The sequence below is a fragment of the Halichoeres trimaculatus genome, unplaced genomic scaffold (assembly GCF_033239565.1).
Source record: "Halichoeres trimaculatus isolate MK-OKI-2021-1 unplaced genomic scaffold, fHalTri1.1 fHalTri1_scaffold_12, whole genome shotgun sequence".
Classification (NCBI taxonomy): Eukaryota; Metazoa; Chordata; class Actinopteri; order Labriformes; family Labridae; genus Halichoeres; species Halichoeres trimaculatus.
Window position 1 is genome coordinate 3576216 of NW_027437190.1, and position 26701 is coordinate 3602916.

Genomic DNA, 26701 nt, shown 5'->3' on the forward strand with positions numbered 1-26701 from the left:
GCACACTTTTACGATGACGTTTAGGATAATGCCTTTCAAGGTGTCCATTATTAGAAATGAATGGACAATGCAGGCGTCAACTGTCTGATGCAAAGCTGAGGATGGTTGCTTCTGCAAAGTCTGTTCAGGTCCATGTAAGCTTTATGGAAACTTGCAGAAATGTGTATAAAATGAACACAGAGCACGGACAGAAGGCTCCATCCGTATCCAGATCTGTACGTAACATTGGGCATAAATGGGCCGTATTTATTTTCTCCTGGAAAGTAAATGGGTGGCCCTGCTTATCTTTGTCCTGAGCATAAAAAATAACCAGCTTGTATGTTTACTGTGGCAGGTTTAGGAATAAGTGTTTGACCATTTTTTGACTGATAAGCTGGTGGGTGGCCATCACTGCCATACTGTTTAATGTGATGTTTCTAATGAGGTTTACTACATTTATCAAGCCTTGAAATTAGTTTCCATGAAAGAAACTAATGCCTGTCACTAGGATAGAGCTTACTATGTAACAAACTATGAGTAATGATTTGAAATGATGATGAATGGATGGAATTAACGTACAAAGGCAGCGAATCTGGCCAGCAGGGAACGTCTCCTCTCCCTCTTACGCTGCATCCTGGCCCTCCTCAGACAGCTCTGCCTCCTCAACCGCACAGCCTCCTCTTCAGCGGTGAGGTAAAGGATCCCGACAGCAATGATTATGGCAATCTGACTGCTTTGATTCATTCTTATTTCTATTTTGTCTGACTGATGATATTGACGGTGTATCTCCTAAACAACACTCATATTTTCCCGCCAATGGTCGGCTAATTTTACTTGGCAAGATACAAATATATTTAATATCACATTACTGTTCACGATAAATAAAAAATAAGATCAGGCTAAAACATGCATTTGATACAAATAAGAATATGTATATATATTTTTTTATGTCAACAAACTACTGGCAAAGCAACCAAATGTTAAGTGTATATGCATGAAAGGAGTCGCTATCAAAGTACGCTGCCATTCCAATAGTGGGAGATGGTTCGGTGGACTCCCGTACTCTCTTAACTCATGAACGAACTTACCAAGTCGGAACTTTTGAAGTTCACAAGCTCGAACTTGCAAACTTTGAATTGAGCATCGGCTCCGATCTTCCAGCTGGGCTCTCATGGGGCCCTGGGCCTCCTCTCACTCCGTCTCTTTCTCCAGCAGAATCTGCCGAGTTTCCTCTGCAGCCTGTACGAGGAATGACTTGTCTTCCTACCATTTTATTTGTAGGCTTTCCAGCTGCTCCTTCAGAGCGGCTGTGACTTTCCCGGTCTCGCTCTTCTGCTTCCCCAACTGAGCAAGGGAGGAAGGACGATCTGGATTTCTTGACTGCATCATAAAGAGTACTGGTGCAGTCTGCTCTGAACTTACCTAGAGCTAGTGCTTTCCAATTCAAATCAAGGACATCTCATTTCCTGTTCCTGCAGGACAGCTGCAGTGAGTATGACCAATCATACGATTTTTGTATGATTGGTCATACTCACTGCAGCTGTCTGGCATATTCCTCTGCTGGACGTTGAAGTTTCTCCTTCGTGTTCTTCATCTTCTATTGGGTGTAGCTTCCATTGTAAGATTGCAGTCAGTGTGATGACAGCAATTGGCTCTGGCATACAGGGGTAGCCTCCGTCGCCCAGAATCGCCCTCAGGTGGTTGGGGCTATGCACATACAAAGGGCTGTTTTTCAGAACTCATGCATCGTGCACTGAGCCAGGGTAGCCGAAAAAGAGGTCAAGAAACTGACACTGGTGGTCACATATAGCCTGTAGATGCACAGAATAAAACAGTTTACGATTAAAATAACACTGAGCATTAGAGGTCGACCGATATGGGTTTTTTGGGGGCCGATGCCGATGCTTTCCAAATTTGGGCAGCCGATGCCGATATGCGTAGCCGATTTTTCCAATTTGATATTCAGGCCGATTGTTAAATAGATATATATTTATCACATTTTTGTGAAACGCAGCAATTTCTGAGCAACTAAAAGAAATCTATTACAACAAGTCATGTCCAGTCCTCTGAACATGTATTCAGCTTTCAAAACAATGAAATATTTTGTCTGAGTACACACAATGTAACAAGCAGTAGTAAACATTCACACTCTTCTTAAAATGTCAAAAAAAAAAATTAAACTTATTAATATAATTTGAACAAAAGTATGTAATGTATCCAAGTGGTTCCACAAGTTTGAGGTGCTCATCTGTTTTGTGCCTGATCAAAAATTGCGTCATTTTATACAACAGATCAAAAATCGGCTTTTTAAAAGAAAATACGGCCGATGGCCGATAGAGACAAATGTCCAAATATCGGCCCGATATATCGGTCTACCTCTACTGAGCATCTGCACTCGGGGGTTTAATCTTGATGTGGGAACCATTGATGCTTCCCACAACTCTGGCAAATGCTCCAGATCTGGGGAACCGCTGAAATCCAGCACCAATTTGCTCAAGCTCATCAGGTGAGGGGAAGTGGATGACCCTGTTTTTCAGCTTAATGATTTTGTCTGCCATCCTGTGTACTATGTCATTCACATTAGACCGTGGGATGCCAAACGCTTATGAGACAACACGGTAGGAAGTTGCACTGGCCAACCAAAAAAGGAAGACGAGTTTCCAGGTCATGACCCCAACCATGGTCAAATGGAGAACGAAGGGTGTTGATGAGATGGGCTACTGTTGGTCTGGAGAGGCGAAAATCTGTTCGCAGGTCGCTTTGGCCATTGAGGTATATGGCCAAGACAGGAAGTTGCCGGTTCAGAACACAGTCCTGAGTTAGATGGATGTTGTGTAAATAAATATATTAAAATTTGTTGAATTGATTATATTAAAACATGTCATGAAATTATGTGGTTGAAAGCTATGTGACAGTTTAATGGTGTTATAATGGTCTACTGCAGTGGTTCCCAAACTGGGGTACGTGTATGCAAAGTGACCGAGGGAGTAAGTAAATACCTGTCAGGTAAAGGAAATGTGATAAAGGCCTGAAGTGTTGTCAGAGAGGCTGGATTTGTGAGGCATCTTGGAGAAAGAAATCTGTCTTGTCAAAGATTCTTATAGTAACATAAGTTCAATCAGACATCCTTAATAAAACTGGTGAGTTTGCACTTTTTAGTTTTACATTCATTCATGTATATGTTCCAGAAATGTACATTTCTATTTTTAAAAGCCAGCTGGTGTTGCCCAATAAAATTGCTGGTAAATAATTCTTTTTAGTTAGTCTGGAGGAGTATTTGAGTCATTTTAGATAGTACAATTTTTGGAAGATCAGGATAAAAGTCAAAATGTCGAGTATAAAGTCAAAATTTCTTGATTAAAGTTGAAATGTTGACTATTACATTGAAATAAAATTTTGTCTCCCCTTTGTCTTACCCCCACGACTACCCTTCCCTTTGGCAGCTTTAAAGCCAAGGAAAAGGGGTGAAAAACACGTCTTAGAAACGAGACACCACCCAGTTCCTGCTAATGTCAGGTTAGGGTGACAAACTCACAGCCAACAAACACCACCATGATGCTCCGCACCACATAAGTAACAAGACAGCTCAGCCATGAAAAGCAAACGCTAAGCGACCGTTGTGGTATTCAGACGCTACATTATGTAGCTTCCTTTCCCCCTTAGCCTATTTCTGTTTTTCCCCATGTCTCCATTTTTTTCCTTATATGTCTTGGAAGGGATATAACTGAAATGAAATATCCCCTTGGGGATCAATAAAGTATTCTGATTGTTTGATTCTTTCATAGCTTATGTAGCTGATGCAGCTCCTGAATGCAGCTTAGTTGTCCAGTCACTCATGAAACGCAGCCCATCACAGTGAATTGCGATCATCCAATGTTTTAATGAGCGATTTCAAAATCCAACCAACAATACAAAATATGGCTCATGTTAATGTGAAGGAGCAAAGGATTGGATATCTGATAATGAAATATCCATGTTATGGGAAATTTGTCATACCCCTTGTTTTCAAGTGAGGTCTCAGTTTGTCTTTGTTTCAGGGGCTGTGTAGCTCTTTACGTTGACCTTACAAAGAATCAGGACACCCCTTCACCACACATGCACATGAAAAACCAGGTGTTAAAGGGGGGAATTGGGATTGGCTCTTAGCCTTATTAGCCTTTAGCTCTCTCCTGTTTATCTTTCTTCTGCTCTTCTGTCCTTTTTCTGTCTGACAGTTCAGCTCCAGTGTCCACCATCACTACAAAATTAATCACACAAATCATTGTCAGCAGAGGGAAGTGTTTGTTAATATAAGTCAAATAAAATATTTTCTTTTAAAATACACCATGTCTCTTATAATTTGTAATAAATATGGCCTATTTAATTGAACATATCCTAAGTCTAAGTATGGGTGCTGAGGGTGCTGCAGCATTCATATCACAGTGTCCTGCCACAACAGTTCAGTGCGTTTTGTTGACTTTTCTTCCTTGTGTTAATAAAGTAACTACTGGTCTTGATTTGGGCTGTCAAACTCATGTTCACTGAGGGCCACATCAGCATAATGGTTTTCCTCAAAGGGCCTGATGTAACTGTAAGACAGTGGTTATCAAACTTTTTTCAGTGACGTACCCCCTATGACATGTATTTTTTCCGCCAAGTACCCCCTAACAAGCACTAATTAGTTTTGGTGGGGATGAAAAAAAGTAAAACAGCACTGTACAATTAGTGTCTATTGGATAAAGTACTCAGTTTAGGAACTTAAACTTATTTGGATTCAAACATTGATTGAATAAATTACGTTAAAGGGATTTTTCTTGGTTGATATATTTTTTTAATATACATTTTTGAATCTTGCGTACCCCATGGAGTGCCCTCACGTACCCCCAGGGGTACACGTACGCCCATTTGAGAACCGCTGCTGTAAGACAGTATAAAATGTTGCTAAATGTAACTGAATGTAATGTAAAATAAATCCAACTACTGCTTCAAAATGTACCCTCTGAAAAAGACTTGACAGCGCAGGCAATTTCTTCAGCCACAGAAAGCTGGCTTTCACTGCTGCGTTGTCCTTAGCTTCTTGAACACATCCTGCTGAGATTGCTGTTTGCATTTTAAATCTTGCTCTATTTGTTGTTTTTCTTGAAGGCTCACTTTGGCGTATTTAGCTCCGTGTTTGGTGTGAAGATGCTGACGTAGATTGTTCTCTCTTACAACCGCCACAGCCTCATAACACAAAGACAGACCAGTTTTTCTCCTTGAAGCACAAACACCCCATCTTACTTGAAACAGCCTTCCATCTGCACCAGCTTTTCTCCTCCTGAACATTTTGGGATCATAGTTTGATTTTCAATCTCACTAGTTCAGAAAATGTTTGACTGATGTGAAAACACTGCCATCTTGTGGTGGGATGCTGCCACTTTGTGGGTAACATATGACTTATCTATAATAAGACAATCCGACCTTTTAAACTCTTGCAAGCCATATGAAATGCCATGGTGAGCCACATTTGGCCTGCGGGCCGTGAGTTTGACACGTGGTATAAAGGCTTTGCTTTCAAGTATCTGGTTCATCTTATAGGGGTGTGGTTCTATTGAGAAAGTACTGGAGCAAACATTTGACACAGGAATGTGGCTCACATGAAGCTCCTTCCTGACACCTTGTAACCACTGTGAAGCATATTAATCATATTTGTCAACTGTAAAACACACAAATCGATCATATGATCATGAACAGTTTGATCAAGTTGAGCCTCTCAGTACAATGATATGAATTTGAAAAAGTAACCTGTGATGGATCCTCTGACAAAACATTCATTCAGCACCCTCAGCACCCTACTTCCCACAGCCTTATCAATCAATCAATCAATCAAAATTTATTTATATAGCACTTTTCATACAAATAAAATGTGGCACAATGTGCTTTACAAACAGACACATGAATTAAATAAAATAATTATACCCCACACCCACTCCACCCAGCCCCGGAACCCACCCACACAGCAACCCATACACAGTGTTAATAAAAAGCAACATAGATAAAAGACAGTGATAAAGCACACTGCTGTAGCCAGTACGTACTGAGGAAGCGCCGTTTTAAAGGTTTACAAATAAGATTACACTGGAGGTTAGGTAAAAAGTATAAAATTAAATATATCATAATATAAAATAAGAAATTGATTTTTAAGAATTAAGGACAAAAAATATTTGAAATTAAGTTTATATTTATATATATAAATAAATGATAAATAAATGAAGAATAAAACAGGAAAAATGATTATCAAAAACAGGAAAACTACAACTTGACTAAAAAGGTAGGTTTTGAGTTTGTTTTTAAAGACATTAACATTAGCTGCAGCCCTCAGGTCTTCGGGTAGGCTCATGTGCATTTAATTTAAGTATGTATATAATGCATGTCAGTACTATGCAATGAATATATGAAGTTACCTAAAACATTTTATTTGTGTGAGAAAAAATGTGTTAAAGTACTATCAGCAAAATGTACCTACAACATGAGAAAATCAAACACAAGCAAAATTCTTTCGTCATGTGCCTACACACACACATTTCACTGTGAAACAGACAGTGTACTGAAGCCATGTTAGTATGATGAGTTAAACAGAAATGTACAGACGACTAGATTTGGTAGCAAAATTGTCGACATTAGTTCAGACGAAGAAACATTTTAACTGGAGATGAAATGAACCAGTATTTGTTGGTAGAAGTGTAAATGTCAGCTTTATACACAACTGTAGACGGTTCCAAGGCTTTGTTTTTAAACCTGCTATAAAAATAAATCCCCAGGCTCTTGTCCTGTCCCCTGCTGGGACATTTAGAGAGACAGGAAGTTTTGACCAAGGACAATTTGTTCAATGAACTTGAAGAGGTGATGGGATTACATTTTCAGGGCACTGAAAAAAAGAAATGTTTCCCTCAGCGTCTAATCTTTGATGTTAACATATTTAAACTGAAATGTGCCTGTAATTAATAAGTTAACTGTCCTCATTTAGACCATTAGAGAGGAACAAGTTCGCAGTGATGAGTTCAGGATATATATATATATATATAATGGTTTCAAAGCAGGTTTTATGACTCTTGGCATGCTTTCTAGCAGGCTTTCAGGTCGCTGGTGACTGATGTTTTGCCGCTCATCAGAAGGATTTCGTGTGTTTGCACATCAGGTAAACATCAAATCATTGAGCCTGTGGTGAAATCCAGCAGATACTGAAGTGGAGCCTTGCAGAGTTGTTGATCAGTTTTTTTTCTGTCAGCCAGGAAAGGTTACAAGTATTACTCAGTATTAGGCTGAGCTCACCGGGGCTGCTGCCTGTGTGGAAAAAGAAAAGCTGCTTTACTCTGAGTAACCAGGGTTTGCTTGGAGACTCCACAACAGAAACAACAGGAATGTGTTCATTTCAACATGCTGCCTTTGTTCCTGCTGGACCCTGGTGTGCATTCTTGGAGCAGGATCAATAGACCGAGTAATTCTTGTGCTTGTAAGCGAGAAATTTTAATTTGTCAGCTGTCTTGGCTCTGTGTCAGGAAAAGTTTGACTGTGTGACCCCGGGGCCCAGGAGGTGTGGGGTATGAGGGGGATATAAAGTCCCTGCCCCGACACGGGGCCACAGTCCACCTGCCTGAGGAGACTGTCACACACACCTCAGCAGCGAGAAGGTAAGGCTAAAGGCTAACACTATGTGCTTTTTGTGATGGTGTTTGGACAGCACAGCAAACGCTGAAATGCAAGCAAGTGTTTGTGTCTCATTAAACTCAATATGAGCAAAGTTACGTTTAAGGGCCAAAAAAAAGATACCTGAATTGCTTGAAAGAGAAAAGTAGCAAAAAGCAGCAAGTACAGTTTTCTTACCCTGTTAAGAGTCTTTAAAGAATTTCAGGTGTCATTTCTGTCTTTCAGTATCTTAAAAGAAGACATTTTTCTGGCTCTATCAGGTGAATGAAGCTCATAGGAACTTTTTTTTTGTCCTTCACTAAAAATAAGACATGAACACTTGCTGGGATCTCAGTTTTGCAGTGCATGATTAATCCTGTCTCTTTAGAATGACTGTAAGATCTTGAAGGAAGTTGTTGTATTTGAATGGATTGAAAAACAAAAACAAAGGACATCCATTCAAACAAAAAAGCTTTGAGAGTCCCAAAACTACCTCCCTTTCTAGAGATAGACCGATGTGTTTTTTTCAGGGCCGACGCTGATTATTAGTTGCCAAGGAGGCTGATAACATATCTTTGGAGCCGATATTCATTTGCAGTAAAAGTGATATTTGGCCTCAAAGTTTTGAGTAATACAAACTCCAACTCTTCAGTTCCCTTAAATGCCTCATCTTTCTATTGAAGTTGAATGAAAACATTAAAAAAAAAATAAACAGCTCCTTAAAATGTATTACAGTACGTTAAGTTTTCCAAAATTTTAATATGAGTGAAATATTATTTTATCTTTCACTTATCTTTGATTTAAGGTACTAAAGGAATGGTTCTGTGGGTGGGACAATGTTTGGAACTGAGTAATGACTGCTGACTGAGAGAAGCGGCTGCACCAGAGCTGAAACAACAGAGTTTTAAAATGTAATCCAATCGACCATTGGATCAAAAAATGTCTGACATTGATATGCCACAGACTTCTGAACGTTGGCACCGACAATCGAACCAGCCGACAGTATTGGCCGACAATTGATCTATCCCTATCCATTTGACTTTTGTTTTCAAAGAGGGGGCTATTCCATATTTTAAACATTGATATAAAGTACAAATGCTGGCTGTTCAGACTGAGCACGTGCAGATTTTCAAACCTCTACATCAGGGCTATTCAATTAAAAATTTGGTTGGACCAGAATTTCAGATTAAGGACATGAGCTGGGCCGAACATTTTCATCAGCAAAGTGAAGCTGCTGTGGTCCTCTCCTGAGCCATGCCAGTCTGCTTTATTGTAGTACAGCTCTGGTTGTGAGACGCAGTCAAACTCTGAATTTTAGCCGCCTCCTCATGAGTGACAAGGTTTGCAGAAAAGACCCAGATGCAAACGACTTTCAAAACAGAAAAAAGGTTTTAATGTTCTCCAAAGGTTCAAATAAAGAATTCAACGGCAAAGCTGGCTGGCAGATCATTAAAGGGAACAAAAAATCACAGCAAAGCTGGTACAAAATAAGGCGGCAACAATATTCTTCTTTCAACTCAAAACTGAAAAAACTCTCATGCTTGGGATTCATCAAGACAGACAGGACAGGACAGGACAGGACAGGACAGGACAGGACGTGACAATCTGACACAGGACAAAGGGAGACTTAGGCTGTTTTCGAATTCGCATACTATACTAGCAGTGCCTACTGATTCGACCAAAATGCAGTATGCAGTATGCAGTATGCAGTATGCGAACAAATGTCAGAGTTGTAGTATGAGAAAAACACCCGGATGACGTACTGAATCGGGAAAAATCCACAGTATGCATCGGACCAGTCTGCTTCGCATACGCCTGGTCCCATATCAGAAGTGAAAATGGCAGAGAGTGGAGCAACAACAACCGGAGTAGCAGAGGAATATAAATATAAGAGCCATTTCTTTTCTATCTTTAAATCCTCATCATCTCCACTACTGAAAGTCAATATAAAATGCTCTCTCTGGCAATATATTTGCAGATAAGTCACTCGTGGTTCGTTTATTTTCTACATTTTCAATAAAGTTTTTTGGGGAAAAAAGTCAGCCGTAGCCAACTTCCGTTTTCTTAGAACTGAAGACCAGCGCAGCATACTACAAAAATTAACCCAACTGAACAGTCATACTACATACTGCTTATGAAAGTAGTATGTAGTAGCCTACTACATACTACTTTCATAAGCAGTATGTAGTAGGCGAATTCGAAAACAGCCACAGACTTAAATACAGGAGGTATTGTAACACAGGTGGAAACATTCAGGAGCTGGGATCACAATCACAAGGGCGGGAAAACACCAGGGCAGGAAGTGAAGTGATCTGAAACAAGAGGAGAGAAGTCACTACAAAATAAAACAAGACATGACAACAATGAAAAACCAGGCTGCAGTAAAAAGTGCAAGCTAAACTAAATGACAATGCGATCCTTCAGGAAACTTTGTCTGAAACGCTGCATGTTTTTCAGTGTAGTGTCTTTGTGCATTTTAATCTCTGTAGTAAAATAAATAAATACTTTCTGGTCCACGCAGGACTAAACTTTGCCCTGCTGATTTTTTAAGGGTAGAATGAGTTGTGTTATTTTCACCTGTGTAGGACTGCTGATGCTCAGTTTCCAAACATACCTGCTCACTGACACAATGCATTGTGGGTCAGTTGCTAGGTTACAATAGGTGTTGCAGTCATTATTTTTAATAATACTGGAATTTTTGTAAGAACTTGTCAGTATAATTATAAAATGTTTTCCTCATCTGACCCAAGTCTCAATCACATGACAGCTGCTTCTGGGCCACTAGAGGGTTGCTCTTGGGCCACTAATTGAACAGAGCTGCTCTACACGTTCGTGTTTAAAAAAAATAAATAAATAAATAAAAAATCCTGAATCTGTCTGTAAACTGATGAAAACACTCTTGTTTAGAAATAGCACCAGATCTTCATGAGACTTGCTGAAATGATGATGCCATCACATAAGGATTGCCTTACTTTGGAGAGGCAGGCCTCAATCATCGAGGTCAAATCAGAGGGAAAGGGGTTTGTGGAGCAGGGAGCTTTCCATGAAAACTTCTCTGATGTCTTTCAACAGTCACTCGCTAAATATCTTTGCAGTGAAGATGTTTCTAGAAAAGATTTTTTTTTTTTTGTACTTTGAGGCTTACCCTGCAGCTGTTGAATGAGCTGCCAGGCCGTTCCAATCATCAGAAAATATTAAGATTAGAGGTGAACGAACCTCAAATCCAACATCTTTTTGTTACATGAGTTTATGTTTGTTTTTCAGATAAAGTCAAAAATGTGTCCAAGATAAATAGTTAGAATAACTATAAAAAAAAAAAAGAAGAAGTCCCCCGCTTTAATGACTGTGACTGTTTCTGCAGATGAATCTCTTCATCCTGTCCTCCATCCTGCTGGTCGTCTCTGCTGTCCATGCTTTCCAGTATTCAGAGCTGGCCAAGTACATTGACATCCACCAAGAAGAATATGTTGAGGTATGATGTGTTAAAAAAATGAGGAGGGGGGCTTTTAGACTGAAATTAAGGTGCAGATACATGCAGTCTGAAAAGTCTATGAATCCAAGACACTCTCTTCTAAAGAGTTTGAATGTCTTCATTTTAACAGCTGTTTTCCCAAAATTCCCTGGATGTCCTACTGATCCAGGAAAATTTCTCAATATGCAACAGACCAGTCTACCTGGCATGATGTTTCCCACAATGCACAGCTCTAACGCTGTTTGTCTATGCTGGTGGTACTCAGGCTTTGGTGAATCACTGCCATCTACTGGATTGAGTCACTAACCAACACTGATGTTAGATAATGAGAAAGAAACACCGTTAAGTCTTATCCTTTCTAGTCTTAAAGAGGTGTGTACTTCTACAAATTCATTAAAGCCCATATAATACACATATCATTCACTTTTTAACCATGCCTGGATTATATTGAATTTTTTTTTTTCCATCAGCTGTAAAAATGAAAAGTCAGTCTCTTCCAGATCTTTTTTTTATATATATAAACAATGTAAATTTTGGTGTTGGGTTAAAATTTAGATGGTTCTGCTGTAACATAATTTTCATGCCTCTAAGGTTTTTGATTTATAAAGAAAAACCCTGAAAATTCTCCTTGTTTTTTTTTTTGTTTTTTTTCTCCCCCCAAACGAATGTAAAATGTATCTTCAACCACTGGAAATAATGGAAGGACCAAAAACAACAAAAAAAATTAAATCACTTAAAAGAGCTCCTCTCTGACATCTAATAACCATTTTCTTCTTTAGTTAAGCTAATATTTTATTAAACTTAAATCAAATGTATCTGTTATTGTCTTTTTCCTGTATCTTTAAAATTGTTTTTTCAGACACTCTGTGTGTCAATTTTGTTGAATATTAAGAACTAAAATATCAGGATGCATCCATGGTTTGCTTTGTGCATTTATAATAAAAGCAAGAAAAATTCCTTTAGCTGTAGTTCTGCTTCCTGAAACTGAAACCAGAATAGTTTACTACAAAATAAAGCAGTGCCTACTACATACTAAATTCACACAAAGTATGAATTAGGCGGTTTGGGACACAGTCATCCTCTTAGCTCCAACACTCCTGAAAACAAATGTTAGGGGGACATCTAGTGGTACATGATGATCCTACAGGGAAGTGTGGTCTCAAATCAAACACTGCTGCTTCACACCTAAAGGCTGAAAAGCTTAACACCCCCAATGCTTGCTCAGACCTCAAGCTGTAGCTGCACACTGAAATAGAGAAGGAAACAGGGAAGAAATAGTGATGCAGAAAATAGTTCTTTTCAGTGAACTGTATCACGAGACTCAGTTTAGCAAAGTGATTCGCCCCAAAGATTTGTTCACCAAATCATTCAGTATTAAAAAAATCAGATTTTAAAATTTCATTTTCCAGCTGTTGTATGTCGCTTTGGACAATTGAACGAATTGTAATCAAAGCTCCTGGCAGAGAAAAACCTTGCAGCTGGGATGAATATGATGGCGCTCAGTGTTGATCATTATAATGAATGCTCATCTTTTGAGGGTTAATGACAGTACGTTGATTTTAATCCAGTTTATCTGTAGATAATGTGATATTAACAGCTTCTTCATGCTTGTGTCAGAGCTTAAAGTCCAGGCTGGGGAAAGGATTTAAAGCATAGTTGTAGCCCCAACTCCAACTATGATGCAACTGCGACTGTATCTATGAGACTGTACGCTCTACCTCCCCCTGCTTCCCCATTCCACTGAGGTAAGAGAGGAGAGACAACACAGGGACAGGAGTATTTAGGGAGGTGTGAGGAGGAGGACGGTAGGTTGAGAGTAAAGACTCACAGGTTTGGTTGATTTTGCTGAGTATTTACCTGTGAAGCACCTTGATACATCGGTTTGGAGACAAAGGTCATTAAAAAGGAATGATCGTGTTACTAGTATCAATATTATAGTATAGTTGTTATTGGTACGAGACCAAAGAGTCTGTCATTTATAAAAAGCTTCTTTATGTAACCTCCAGGTATAAAACAATAGCAACCTGTCGAGTATTGTCCTCGTGTTTGTGTATGTGTGTGTGTGTGTGTGTGTGTGTGTGTGTGTGTGTGTGTGTGTGTGTGTGTGTGTGTGTGCGTGTTTCAGGCTCTACGGAGTTGGGTGGCTGTCGAAAGCGACTCCAGCAACGTCCAGAAGAGACCTGAACTACATCGCATGATGGAGATGACGGCTGAGAAGCTGAGGCTGATGGGAGGGACTGTGGAGCTGGTGGACATTGGCGAGCAAGAGGTGAGCTGCACCCCCACCCAACCCCACCCTACCCCAACCCTATCCAGCCCCATCCCACCTCTCTTAAATACTACGGACAGACATGTGCAGCCATCAAGAGCTCCAGAGGAACACTGGAGAGGATCCATACCACACTGATCGTCTCTCTCATGTCTGCAGCTTCCTGATGGACAGACGTTAGCTCTGCCCAAAGTGGTGACGGCTCAATTTGGCACCGACCCCAACAAACACACGGTGTGTGTGTACGGTCATGTGGATGTCCAGCCGGCAAAGATGGAGGACGGCTGGGCCACAGATCCCTACAACCTGACCGACATCAACGGTAACAGGCTTTCAAAAGTCCATACACCAACATCAGGTTCTTCAGTTTGATCAAAAAAAACAATCACTTTGTAAATACAAAACAAATGTAAGATATAATGAAAGGGTTCTAAATGGTGTAGACAACAACCACTTCTGGCAGGGGTGGGTTAATGGAGGGCCCAATGGTCCCGAGCCCACCCACTATTCAGCAGACCTACCCTGGACTTTTCTTTCTTTTCTTCTAAAATTAAGTTATTATTTGTTTTTAAAAAACATCGTTGGAATCGAGTTTGTTTTGTTATTACTAGATGACCTGTCTTGATAAAAATGAGCAGTGTTTGGTAATCTTTTTAACAACAGAGGATTAATGCCATGTTAAAGGGGAGAAAAAAAGGAAATTTTAGAGTTTATTCTTGTACGTTTATGAGAATAAACTCATTATCTTAGTCGATAGCTGTAGGCTATCAGAAGATCTAATAAATGTAGTGAGAAAAGAGTGAGATCACCTTTATAAATTGTTACGATGACCCTTCACGACTCCTGGCTATTGAATATTTCTGAGTCATATTTATCTGTTCCACAATTTGCTGACGTATAATTGGAACAAGCATAGAGGCCAATGCAAGTTCCCCAGCGCAGAGGACGGCTCGTTTAGAGGAAACATGTTTGTAGCTCTCAGTCTACTTTGCTGTAATTGCAGCGAGGTGTAGATTTTGTTAAAACAATATTTCTCTAATGACTTATTGATCAGGGAAAGCTGAATCTGTGAATATCTGTCTAACTTTACTGAAGTTCTTAACAAAGCCCCAGTTTCTTAGCTTTCAGCGCACATCAGCATAGCATTGTCATAAGTACAATTATACTGATTATTATCATGCTGATGTGCCAAAAGATTAATTTATTCCTTATTTGTGAAATCTAAAATATGACTTCACAAGATGCTCCATAGACTTCATTTTTGTACAGGCGCTCCCCTGATATCCCGAGCTAGAGTAAAATTCATGACTTTATTCTTGTACATCTTTAAGATTAATCTTGTAATCTTTACTTTTTTCTTATTAATGGGCCTCAATCCTCCTTATTAGCCTGTTGGACAAAATAAATCAAGAAATAAACGAACAGAGTTTTGAAACATTCAGTCTCATGCAATCTTATGATATGGACGGGGCCAGAGAATGATTTTTGGAAAGACTGTAGAGTTTTTGTCTTTAATTTAACTGTGGTTAATGTTGACACTCTTACAGTCTGTAATAAATGGAAAGATGTGGCGCAACTCGCTGACACGTGAACTCTTTGGTCAGTACCGTGGAGAGCAATCACAGGTGGATCCTGCTGATGCACAAAAACGTTCTAAAAATGCAATCAAATATAACACAGTAACAGGTGTGTATCAGTCATTTTATTCATTTAGACCAAGGGTCTGCAACCTTTACTTTCATAGAAGCCTTTTTGCCTCAGCCCACCTGGATTATAGTCATCCCATCTACTTTAGCTTTAAAATACTGACACTAAAGTGTATAAACTCTCTCTATATAGTTTAATCTAGTGTTTGATCATCTAAAAAAGGTTTTTGAATTTATTCAACTGAATATACAATGTCTTAGGTTTTTTTTTTATTTCAGTAAATGTGCAAATATTTCAAAAGATTTGAAATTTATAAATTATTGAACAAATAAAATATAATTTGCAAAAATTAAAAAAAAAACTTGCCAAAATAAAAAAAACGAAATTAAATAATTGTATCTTCATAAATGAAATTTAATTAATTTGCAAAAAAATCAAAATTTGCAAAATCTCATTTTTTATTCCTAAACTTTGCAAAAAAAAAAAAATCAATTTAAAAAATTTGCAAAATAAGAAAAATGCAACAATAACAGTTTTGAAATTTAAAAAGTTTGCAAAATTTTAAAAAAGAAAGACATTTTAAAAATTAAAAAAAAAAAGATTGTCTTTTTGTAGATGTAGTTATCTTCCTAGCGCTGTAAAACTTGAGGTTAGCCACAGGTGCATGGAAAGTTGGTGGGCTGTTGATGTTTTAGGAGGTGAAGTAGAGGGGTGGCAGGCTTTACTGACAGGTGGGATAAAGATGTACTTCTACGAAATTTTAAATCAGGATTTATTTATGTTTTTAATCATTAATACCCTCTGTAAGAAAAGTAGAAATTCTCTATTTTAATAACATTTTTCAAAAGCTACAAGGAGCCACTGAAAAGGAGTCAAAAAGCCAAATGAAGCTCCAGAGCCTCAGGTTGAAGCCCTTTGATCCAGACAGTAAAGTCTTAACTTTGGTTATTAAGGCACAGCCAGAATTTGTTTGGCCCACTCCAAGCTGAAATCCTGGCTCAGTGCACAGTGTGGTTTGACATCTCTTAAAGAACACTGACTTCATGATTCCTGTATCTGCAGGTAACCTCTATGGAAGAGGAGCGTCAGATAACAAGGCTCCAGTTTTAGCCTGGATCCACGCTGTGGGGGCCTACCAGGCCCTCAACATGGTGAGAGACGGTTCACTTCCTGTTTTATCTGTTGATACAAAGGATTACATCAATGTGAACAAGGATGAGAGCTGCAGAAGCACACTGAGCTCAGGTGAGAGCAAAGCTGAGGTTGTTGGAATTATCTGTGAATCATTTTAAAGACAAAAAACAGAGAGGAAGAGTCTTCCGGTAAGAACGAGATAAAAGATAACTCTGAGTACTCTGAACAGACTGTCCTCTATGAAAACAGGCTGGACACATCTAAAAGGGACAGACTGCTCACTCTAAGGCCAGTGCAACAGAAGAGCTCAGCTTCTGCCCGACTCACTTGCAAAGTCATTGTTGTTTCTGCAAAGTCACAGCAGCCGTCTGTTCCCGCCATCCTCTGCACCGATCGCTGTGAAACAGTCCACAGCTGAATGTGCACATCAAACGGCTCAGCCAGATGCTGGGTGCATTATGAGGGGAGGAAATGTGCGGATGTTGACAGCACTGGTTCCACACGCAGCTGCTGGCTCATGGTTTTAATGGTTTGCAAAGCCTGTTACAACAGCATTACAAAGACTGATTAGCATGCGTGCCTGTCAGGAGCCTGTTGTTTTCAGAGGAGATTCTCCTCCAGCAGCTCATCCACGGCTGCTGTCTCAGTCTCCCACTGCAGCTCAGATCTGATGAGTATCACTGTCTCTCTGCCTGTCCACTAGGAGCTGCCGGTCAATGTGAAGTTTGTCATCGAGGGCATGGAGGAGACTGGCTCCAACGGCCTGGACGCCATGATCCTGGCCCAGAGGGACACCTTCTTCTCTGACGTGGACTACATCATTATCTCAGACTGCGGTTGGCTCAGCAGACGGCCCGCCCTCACCTACGGCACCAGAGGAAACTGCTACTTCTTTGCTGAGGTTGGAAACACAAACACAAGACCGACACTGGGTCTGAGCTCCCTGGACCAGAATTGAACCAGTTACAGAACGCTTACAGGATCTGAAAGTCAGTCTGTGTTTATAAAGCCACAAATCACCACAAACATTATCTCAAAACACTTTCCAAACACATAAACAGGTCCAGATCTGAGAGGGTAATATTATTAACAAAGACCCAACAGGACAAGATAAAGAGTCTGATCTCATCTAAACCCACCATGAGTAGACTCCTTTGCACCATGTACTTGGTCACAGTGGTAAGAACAAAATTCCTTTAACAGACAGAAACCTTGGGCAAAACCAGACCCATGTTAGACAGATATCTGAGGAGACTGTTCTGGGGTTGGAAAGAGACATAGAGTTCTTAAACATGCCTTGAGGAGGATCTGTTTAAACTGGACTGCAGCGCCACCTTCTGGCCCTGAGTCTCACGCAGACTGTTGTGGAGATGTGGCTTTTAACGAGGTGTGTCTTTGTTTTGGAATTGAATGGAGATCTCAGTGAATGAAATTTTCTTTGTTCAAGACAACTTCTTACTAGATTCAATGTGACGAGGTAAGGTATTTATCAACAGCAATGTAGAGCTACGCTTGAAACATTACAACAAGCAAACTTTGTCAGTTTGTACCGTAGTTTAGCAGCCGGCTACGTGTAGCTCTACTCACAGCCTGGTGCTCTGAGACATGTTTGTAACATGTAACGTTAGTGAATCCACGTTATGTCCAGCCAGTTAGTGAATTAGCTTGTGTTTTAGCCTTCAGCCCATATTTTGGCCTTAAGCTCTAGTATTAGCTTTTAGCTTGTGCTCTATCTCTCTCCTGTTTGTCTTTCTTCTGCTCTTCTGTCCTTTTTCTGTCTGACTGTTAGGCTCCAGAGTCCACCACCACTACAAAATTAATCACAGAAATCGTTTTCAGCAGAGAAAAATACAGACCTCTCTCCTCAGTCAGTGGATGTGGTGTTGTCATAGAGACTCAGGGCACTGTCACACTGGCCATGGCGCATGGCCCTCCTACGTCATTGTGAAGATGAGACACAGAGAGCACTGGTACAACTTTTACAGACTTTTTGACCTTTGATAGTAAATCATTTCGGCGAGACACAGCCCTCTAAAACCCTCGCTACTGTTTAAAATGATTTTTGAGAGATGTTCTCGCAGTGATCATACGTCATGGATCACACCACGTGCTTGTGCTCGTGCATGAAGTAAACCATGCTGAAGCCCACCTCTCTGAAGCGTGCCAAAGCACGGAAGCGAATCCTGCTCAAGCACGGCGAGGTTTGCCAGTGTGACCATGTCCCTAGCGGTGCCGTAAATCAATCTGGTCCTGCTCGACCCGATCGGGAGGCTTTAAAGTAGCATTTAAATATAACCTGTAATATTGTCTTTGGTAATCTCATTTTAAAGTTTTGATTACAATCTAGAAGGAAGACATTTTCAAAATCACCTTGAAACTCCCCTTAGCTCCTCTAAATTTAGTGTTGTAGCGGTGATGATGCTGCTGTAACAGTCATAGCAGCTGGCGTGAGGCAGGTCCTCACCAGCGATCCAGAGGAACCCTAATATGTTTATATAACAGCTTCTTGGCCTCTTTGGTGCCTCAAGTGGACACTTAAGGAACTGTAGTTTTTGTTTTTGCATTGGCTTCTTTTTGCCCTCAGTCATGGTGAATCTTCTTTTGCGTCTGCAGGTTGAAGGACCGAGACAGGACTTACATTCTGGCGTTTATGGAGGCACCGTGATTGAACCGATGACCGACCTCATCGGTATTCTGGGTAAGTTAAGGAAGTCCACACTGTGATGACAGTCCTCCTGGATGTCAGTAACCAAATGATTAATTTCCTTTGTTTTAACTGAGTTCACATTATAATACCAAAATTTTAACCAGCATGCTGGAATTTTCTGAGAAGTTAAAAATGAATCACAACCACAAAAACCCATCTCTCTGTTCAGGAATGAAATCAGTCAAGTATGATTCAACAATTAAAATTACGTGCTTTACTATTTTTTTCTGATTATTTGTAAAACAGAACATTTAATAATTCATGAATAACAACAGTAGTTTATATTTTAGCATTTTAGACATCATTTTGATTAAAGAGATTGAAACATAGAGACAGAAACATAAAATTGTTTTGGTAATCAGCAGTAACCTGTTCATTTAGGGTAGCTGTAGCTAACACATTCCTCTGGGTGGTGACCTACCACATTAGCTCAGCCCTGTCTATCTCACTCACTGACAAACAACAAGTTTATCATTTAAACAAACTTTAATGATCAACATGGAGCTCTTACAGCTTTTTACTTTCACTCCTTGGAGAAGAATTTCTTTTTGTGCCCACAGGGGAACATTTTCAGGCTGACTGTCTAAGTCTGTCTTTCCTCATGGGTCTCATGGGTCTCTTCTGGTTGAGAAACAGACTTTTTGTCATCATTGCTGAAAGACATTTTCTTTTTGATCTGAGACAACAACTAAGTCGGGCTCAGAAGAAGGATTCAAGCGCAGAGACAGTCTAGGTTGGAAAAGCAGAGTCTTTCAATCCACAACAACAGGTTTGGTACACAGGTGATCAGTCCGCAGGACCAAAGGTAACAAATCCAACAGGCGGTCTGTCACACCCCGTGAGCTCTTATCCTGGAACTTAACCTGCTCCGGACCAGGTTTGGCGTTCAGCATCAGTTACCGGGGCAACGTGTCTGGATAAAAAGAGATCCACATTCGTAGTGTGGAAAACCCGAAACTTATCCTGGAAGTTATCTCTAAGAGCTAATCCAGCTTCGTAGTACAGGCCCCTGGTGGAAAAGGTTTAACACAATAGGAACTATACAAACCAAAGGCTGGATGTATTGACTAAGAGAATAGTGATAATCTGGTAGAGAAGTGAAGAACACCTGGGTATTGGAAGGAAAGGGGGAGTAAGAACAACAAGACACAGGTGCAACACATTACAGAGGCTCCTGGTGGTCAGTGATAAAGGAGGCAGCTTGACAGGAACTGAAAGAGACAAGAGTTAACAAAATGAAACAGGATATTCACAAATAACTTCGTAACTTGACAGATACTGACAAACAACAGCTAAAACCTTAAAAATTTTCAGCTGGAACTCAGTTCTCAGAGATATTTCCACTGCTCTGTTGGCCTTGCCTGGATTGCAGGACAGGGTGAATATTAGAATGCTGGTATTGATAAGGGAACTTCTTCAACATGTGAATTAAATGTCTCAGTATCAGGAAGCATAATTAAAAGTCTCAGAACTCTGTGGATTAATAAGTTACTGTACATGTGTGATGTGCTGGTGTCAGGAAGTTTGAACCAATCAGAATTGAGGTTTTAATGCAGCTGAGTGATGATACAGACGGCCAGGTCTTTTCCACTGTTGTCTGTTTTTTTACTTGTACAGAGCACATATTGTTCATTTTCTGGACTAATCTGAATGTTAAAAACTTCCAGCTGAGAGATGAGACTGTTCCATTGTGTGAAGAGCTGAGCCATGTGAAGTGAAACAGGGCATTAGACGTACCACAGGTTGTCAGACTGACTGACAGAAGGACAAATATCCAGAGGCAGATACTGATTTGCAGATTTATTCCCATGTCAAAGCCATCAAGTGCACCAGAAAAAAAAGCTGAGAAACTTCTCCAACCTCCAAACCTCATATATTTCTCTGACCTCAGACACGCTGATCAACCCCAGCGGTAAGATCCTGATTCCTGGGATCAGGGAGGCTGTGGCCCCCCTATCTGATGAGGAGTGGAGAATGTACCAGGACATTGAGTTTGACCTGGAGAACTACAGGAACAAGATCGGCGTGGGCCAGCTCATGTACACCAACAAGGTGGAGAGATAGTGATGAACACCATCCACCAGCTGTTCTTCATGGTGGGCGCTACGGGAGACGTTATTGTTGCTGCTTCCTGTTTCCTACAGGTTGACTTGTTGGCCCACATGTGGCGCTATCCTACCGTCTCCATCCACGGCATCGAGGGGGCTTTCTCTGACCCCGGTACCAAGACTGTCATCCCTGCTAAGGTTACTGCCAAGTTCTCCATCAGACAAGTTCCCAACATGGACCCTGCCATGGTGAAAAAACAGGTACAAGGTTCTGAATCTATCATGTTCCTCATCCGTTCAACATGCACACGCTCATGATTTAGAAAGAAGACATTCATCATGTCCTCTGTTCTTTCTCCACTGGTGTGATCCTTCAGGTGACAGACTATCTTCACTCTGTGTTCGCCAAGAGGAAGAGCCCCAACAGGCTGAAGGTCACTATGGTGATCGGGGCCAAGCCCTGGTTGGCTGACACTCAGCATCCTCTGTACGAAGCTGGGAAGGCTGCTGTGAAAAGAGGTACAGAGCACACACAGCGGCTCAGATCTCATATCACCTGTTCTGTCTTCTCATTAAAGGTGATAAACACCTCTCACCACTGACATCCAATGTCCAGTCTGTGTCAATACGGTGAGCAGCTATTTACAGACATTTTGATCACTCACTGATGTCCAGTGACAGCAGGAACCTTCAACAGGATCCGGGAACCTTTTTAAGGGACTCTGTGATTCCATAGCACTGAGCAGAGTCCAAATTTAGTGGGTAAAATTGGGTAAAAACACTCTCAAGAGGAAGTTGAGGAAGCGAGGCTTGGAGGCTGCCACATCCGAATGCAAATGCCTTTTGCCATTTCTGGCCAATTCTCATTTCTGGCTGTCTCTGGTGAATAGCAGCTTAAACTGTTGTGTGTCTGTTATGGGCTACCTTGTAATATCAGATCATCAGAACATTCATCGGTTACACATCCTCCCGTCTCTTCTCCAGTCTTTGACCTGGATCCTGACCTGATCCGTGAGGGTGGTACCATCCCTATTGCCAGAACCTTCCAGGACGTGACGGGGAGAAGCATCATCATGATGCCCATCGGGGGCTTCGATGACGGACTGCACTCCCAGAATGAGAAAATGAGCAGGTCTGACTTCATGGCTTTCTCTTTCACTTGGGCAAACTCCTGTGATGAGATACTTACCTGAGACTGGTTAGACTCAAAGGGACCAGAGCAGGAACCTTGACCTCTCTAAATCCAGTTCAATGGGCTGAACACAGGGTGTCTGCACACAAGTGTCATGTGCTGGTTTTGATACATTAATACATTACATAAAGGTCTTAAATGTGTAGACAGGTGTAGTTAATGTATTTTAGTGTTAATTTTTTTAATTTATTTTTTGTCTTGCGGGACTTCAAGAAGGAGATGTAGAGCGGCCACTTTCTTTCTAGCTACTGATATCAGGGATTCAAGTTCTCCATAGTTACAAGAAATTTCTATCATTTTCAGAATTGTTTTATTTTTATCAGTGACAGACAAAAAAGTTGAGCAGACTGCTGATTTTAATTAATTATTTATCCGACTCCTGTAACCAGAGTTGGGTATATAACTACAAGTAACGAACGTTACAAGTAGTTAAATTACTTTTGATAGGAACGAGTAGTGTAACGGCACTACTCCTCCTAGATTAGTAGTTAAGCTAGAGTTAGAAATGAAACGCCACGATTGTTACTTTTACAATGACTGCAAATAGAGCAACCAAAATATGACTATTTAAGCTGAGTTCTTTTTATTACCACCAGTAGATTGAACGGTGGCCATACGAGCAACTACTCGCTATCTCTTCCGGGTCAGGGCTGATGGAACTGTCACAGTAAAATTGGTTGCCTTATATAAATCTGTGCCCCACTGACAACACTGCACTCCCTCCTACTGTAAATGCCCCTTTTAAAAGTCCAGGCAGAGCAGACAGACACCCAGCCAGACACACTTTATTAGAAATAGGCGTCAAGACAACAGGTGATACAACATATTACCCACAGAGCACTGCACGACATCCAACAGCTTTAAACAGGAACACCTACAGCACAATTCTTACATGGTATATTAGCTTAACAAGCTAGCTCTAGTTTATTTTTTTTACTTCAATGACTGAGAGGTGTTATAAAACACAGAACTGCACAAGTTATGTCCAAATGTTCAGGAAAGCTTATTGAACTATATAAAAATATGCTTCTTACTCCACTGAATTTATAGAAAACCTTATTTTTGTTTGTTATTTCTCAGATTTAGATTTATAATGTAAAATAGGATGAATACACCTTTTGACAAAATATCTTTGATCTACTGTTTGACCTGGGAATTCACAAGGTATCCATCTACAGTTGGGTAAAAAGGATTAGCTTCAACTGTAGCGATGACAATAAAATGAGAAGGACATTAATGCATTGTAAATATTTATATTCTGTAAAAGGTCAAGAACTGAGGGGGCTTCTTATTCCACCACCAAGGTCAAGGTCAACAAGGTTATTTATCATATTTAAAATGCTCCAAAAAGATTAATGTAATGTTAGATTAGCTAGATTTTTCCTTATACCCCCTGACTTTATTAACTTTTTATACTATAACTTATTCAAAGTTTGAAATGGAACACTTGTTTCTTTTGTGACTCTGTATGGTCTTAGTATTTAATTCACTGTTGGTCAGATTTGTTAGAAAGAGGCAAGCATGTGTTTGTCAGCCCAGATCTTTTGTCAGCCTAAAAAATAAAAAAGTGTCAGTTTCATTCCTAAAATTGAAAACTCGTTGATATTTTTTAGTCTACTTTTTTTTTATTTGGCTTTCATCTCTGTGCAATTGTTATCTGCAAGCCAGCTAGCCAGTCTGTGACCATGGGTAAGTGCACATTTAAGGATCCCTCAACCATCGCAAATATTTATGGTGTTTTCGGTCTTAAATTTCATTCAAGGTGTCATTAAAAAGTCTTCAAAAGTTTTAATTTTTTTGAACTTTGTATTTATTTATTTATTTATTTTTATTTTTAGGTATTTATTCATTTATTACCTATAATGTTTGTTCCCAGTTCCTATTTGACTTTAACCTCTAAGCTGTTGTCTTCGGATTCATATTGCAATGCTTTATAAATAACTGAGTTGACAGAAGTCATGTGTTGGTAGGTTAAATTCCCCTTTCAGTTGCTCAAATGATTTCATGGCTTGGTCCTTAGACATTTGCGCAATATATATCAGTCTTAACTTAAAAAGTCTTACGTTTTAACCCTCTAAAGCCCAAACCATTAAACAATTGACAGAAAATTCCAGTTCTTTGAACTTGGAGCCTTGATTGGTCCCTCTGAACAACCCCCCCAAAAATGTTCAAATATCACTTTCCATATTTGAGTTTCAATTTGTATCATATTTGATACATCAGGTCACAATGCTCAACGATTGTTTTTTCCTGAACAAACAAAAACATAATAAATCACAATCAAATCTAACAAATTTGTACTTCCAAACATAAACAGTTCTACCATCATGCAGTAGTGAGAAAGCCACCAATGGAACTGGCTGGGTGGAAGCCTGGAAAAAAAATAACATTTTAGTATTTTACTCATTTTACGGTTTACAACCTTTTATTTTGCATGGTGGAAGGACTGAAAACAGTTTCTCTCCTTGTTTAAGCAAAGATGCACTCTGCATTTCTGACAGTATACATGGGCAAAGTGGCCTGTGCACTGCTTGCATCTCTGTCGGGTTTCCCATGTTGGGAAACGATCCAGGCCATCCTTTCATACAGCAGTAAAGCAAGTTTCATACCTAGTTTTTAACTCTAAATGAAACAATTTATGTAATTCAAAAATAAAAAGACTGTATGTTGCTTGATTTTAGATATAATGCATGAAATACAAGTAAATGGCGATTGACTGTTTTAGAGTTACATGACCTTATATACCCGCTGTATCAAATTTGATAAGCCATCTTCAACACGGTTTACTCAAACATATATTGTGAATTTTTTAGTATTTTCACTTTGCATGAACCCAGTAACTGTTCCTATTGTCAGTAAATATTGTAATGTTTTCTTACCTTAACCTTTTTAAACTTGGCAAAGTTCTTCTTGAAAAACCACCTGTGTCTAATTCCTGAGTCATGGCGGTCTTAGAGTGTCACTGGAAGGGCGGCTGATGAGTGACTTACTATCCAGTGTTGGTTTATCTGTGCACTGCATGTATCTGATTGTACACATCAGATTTTTCAGGATAAAAAATACCACACTGCTTATGTGGAGGGCTGAAAAAGTCATGTATCAAATATGATACGTTTGGCATTATAGGGTTAAATTTGACTTGCTGAAACCTGCAGGTACCCTGGGACACTTTGCCTGAAAGTTTAACATTTATAACAAAGTATTAGTGTGAGATGATAGTTACAGCTGAGATTAATCAATCAAGCTTAAACACCAACCATGACACAGAAACATGAGAAACCTCCATCTGGTTTTGAGTCTCTTCACAGAGCAGAGCATGGACATTCAAACACCATTACTGTGAACATGAAATTTATTTCCTCCTGATTTCCTCCTGCAGGTACAATTACATTGAAGGGACCAAGTTATTCATCGCCTACCTGAACGAGGTTTCCAGGATTCAGAAGACCAGCGTGTGATGTGCCCTGTAAAGACCTCTGTATCAGTGATGGACCCCACCACCAGCCCGAGTTAATGTGTGCATTCGTCTCTCTTTATATCAACTCTTATTTATCTACATCTCAAACATCTCTCTCTCTGTCTTTGTCTATCCGATATTTGTATATCTCAACGCTCTGTATGTCAGGTGGTGCTCTGTGTGTGTGTGTGTGTGCGTGTGTGTGTGTTTCTCTGCCATGTAATAAAAACTGTAGAATGCAACCAGTGTGTGTGTGTGTGTGTGTGTGTATGTTTTCCTCACAGTGGTGTCACTGTTGTGTCTAAATCCTGGTACTTTTTCTCACATGCTGCTGTGTGATGTCCTCTGTGCAGTAAGGGTTTATTGGATTGGTTGTCATGGTTGTGCGACCGGCTGAAATGATAACAGATTTAATGACCGTCTTTTTTTTTTCAAAGGAAATCACTGCTGTTACACAACAGAAACTTTTTGTTTATTTATCTTTTAACTACTACTACTGCACTAAGAAAAGTCAAAGAAATACAACAGAAATCTTGCCTGACAGATAGAGTAGAAATAAGCAGAGAAAACTGTGATAAAAAGACATAGATGAGAACGTTTAAACTTACAAGACAGAAAAAAGACAACATTTTCTGTATATTTCTCTTAAGGAGGGGTATTGTCTTTTCAAGTCTTGATTCTGTTTGTCTGTATACCCCAAGTAGCAGCTAATAATAATAATAATAATAATAATAATAATAATAATAATAATAATAATAATAATAATAATTATTATTATTATTATTATTATTATTATTATTATTATTATAATAATAAATAACTATAATTATAAGAATAATAATAAGAAAAATCTGCTTCTCACACTGGTGTTTCAGTAAACTCTTATTTCATATTTTAGCTCCTGTCTCTTTAAGGCTCCCTGCTCAACAAAACCCCTTCTCTCTGTTTGGCCAGCCCTCTGAGGTACTGTCAGAGGCAGAGCTAAGAAAATTAAGATTTTATTTCTGCCAACGTGCCAGCTTCATACATGTGTCTAATAGATGAAGAAGTTAGCAAACAACAAAAAATGAGTTGAGTGACATTATAAGTGTTTTGTTATCAAATTGAAGTGTTCTTTTTGCAGTTTTGAACTTTCACAAATTCAAAAAACTT

At 39.7% G+C, this 26701-nt stretch overlaps 1 protein-coding gene across 1 annotated transcript; it reads left to right on the forward strand.

The window, feature by feature from the left end:
- The first annotated feature begins 7487 nt into the window (after nucleotides 1–7487).
- Nucleotides 7488–25786, forward strand: cndp1 (carnosine dipeptidase 1). The gene is made up of 12 exons (XM_074683855.1): nucleotides 7488–7628; nucleotides 10985–11095; nucleotides 13221–13364; nucleotides 13524–13686; nucleotides 16074–16162; nucleotides 16849–17046; nucleotides 18759–18843; nucleotides 20744–20904; nucleotides 20997–21161; nucleotides 21278–21419; nucleotides 21885–22032; nucleotides 25472–25786. The coding sequence occupies exons 2-12, from the start codon at nucleotides 10985–10987 to the stop codon at nucleotides 25548–25550; spliced, it is 1485 nt and encodes a 494-aa protein (XP_074539956.1). The 5' UTR covers nucleotides 7488–7628; the 3' UTR covers nucleotides 25551–25786.
- Nucleotides 25787–26701: the final 915 nt, after the last annotated feature.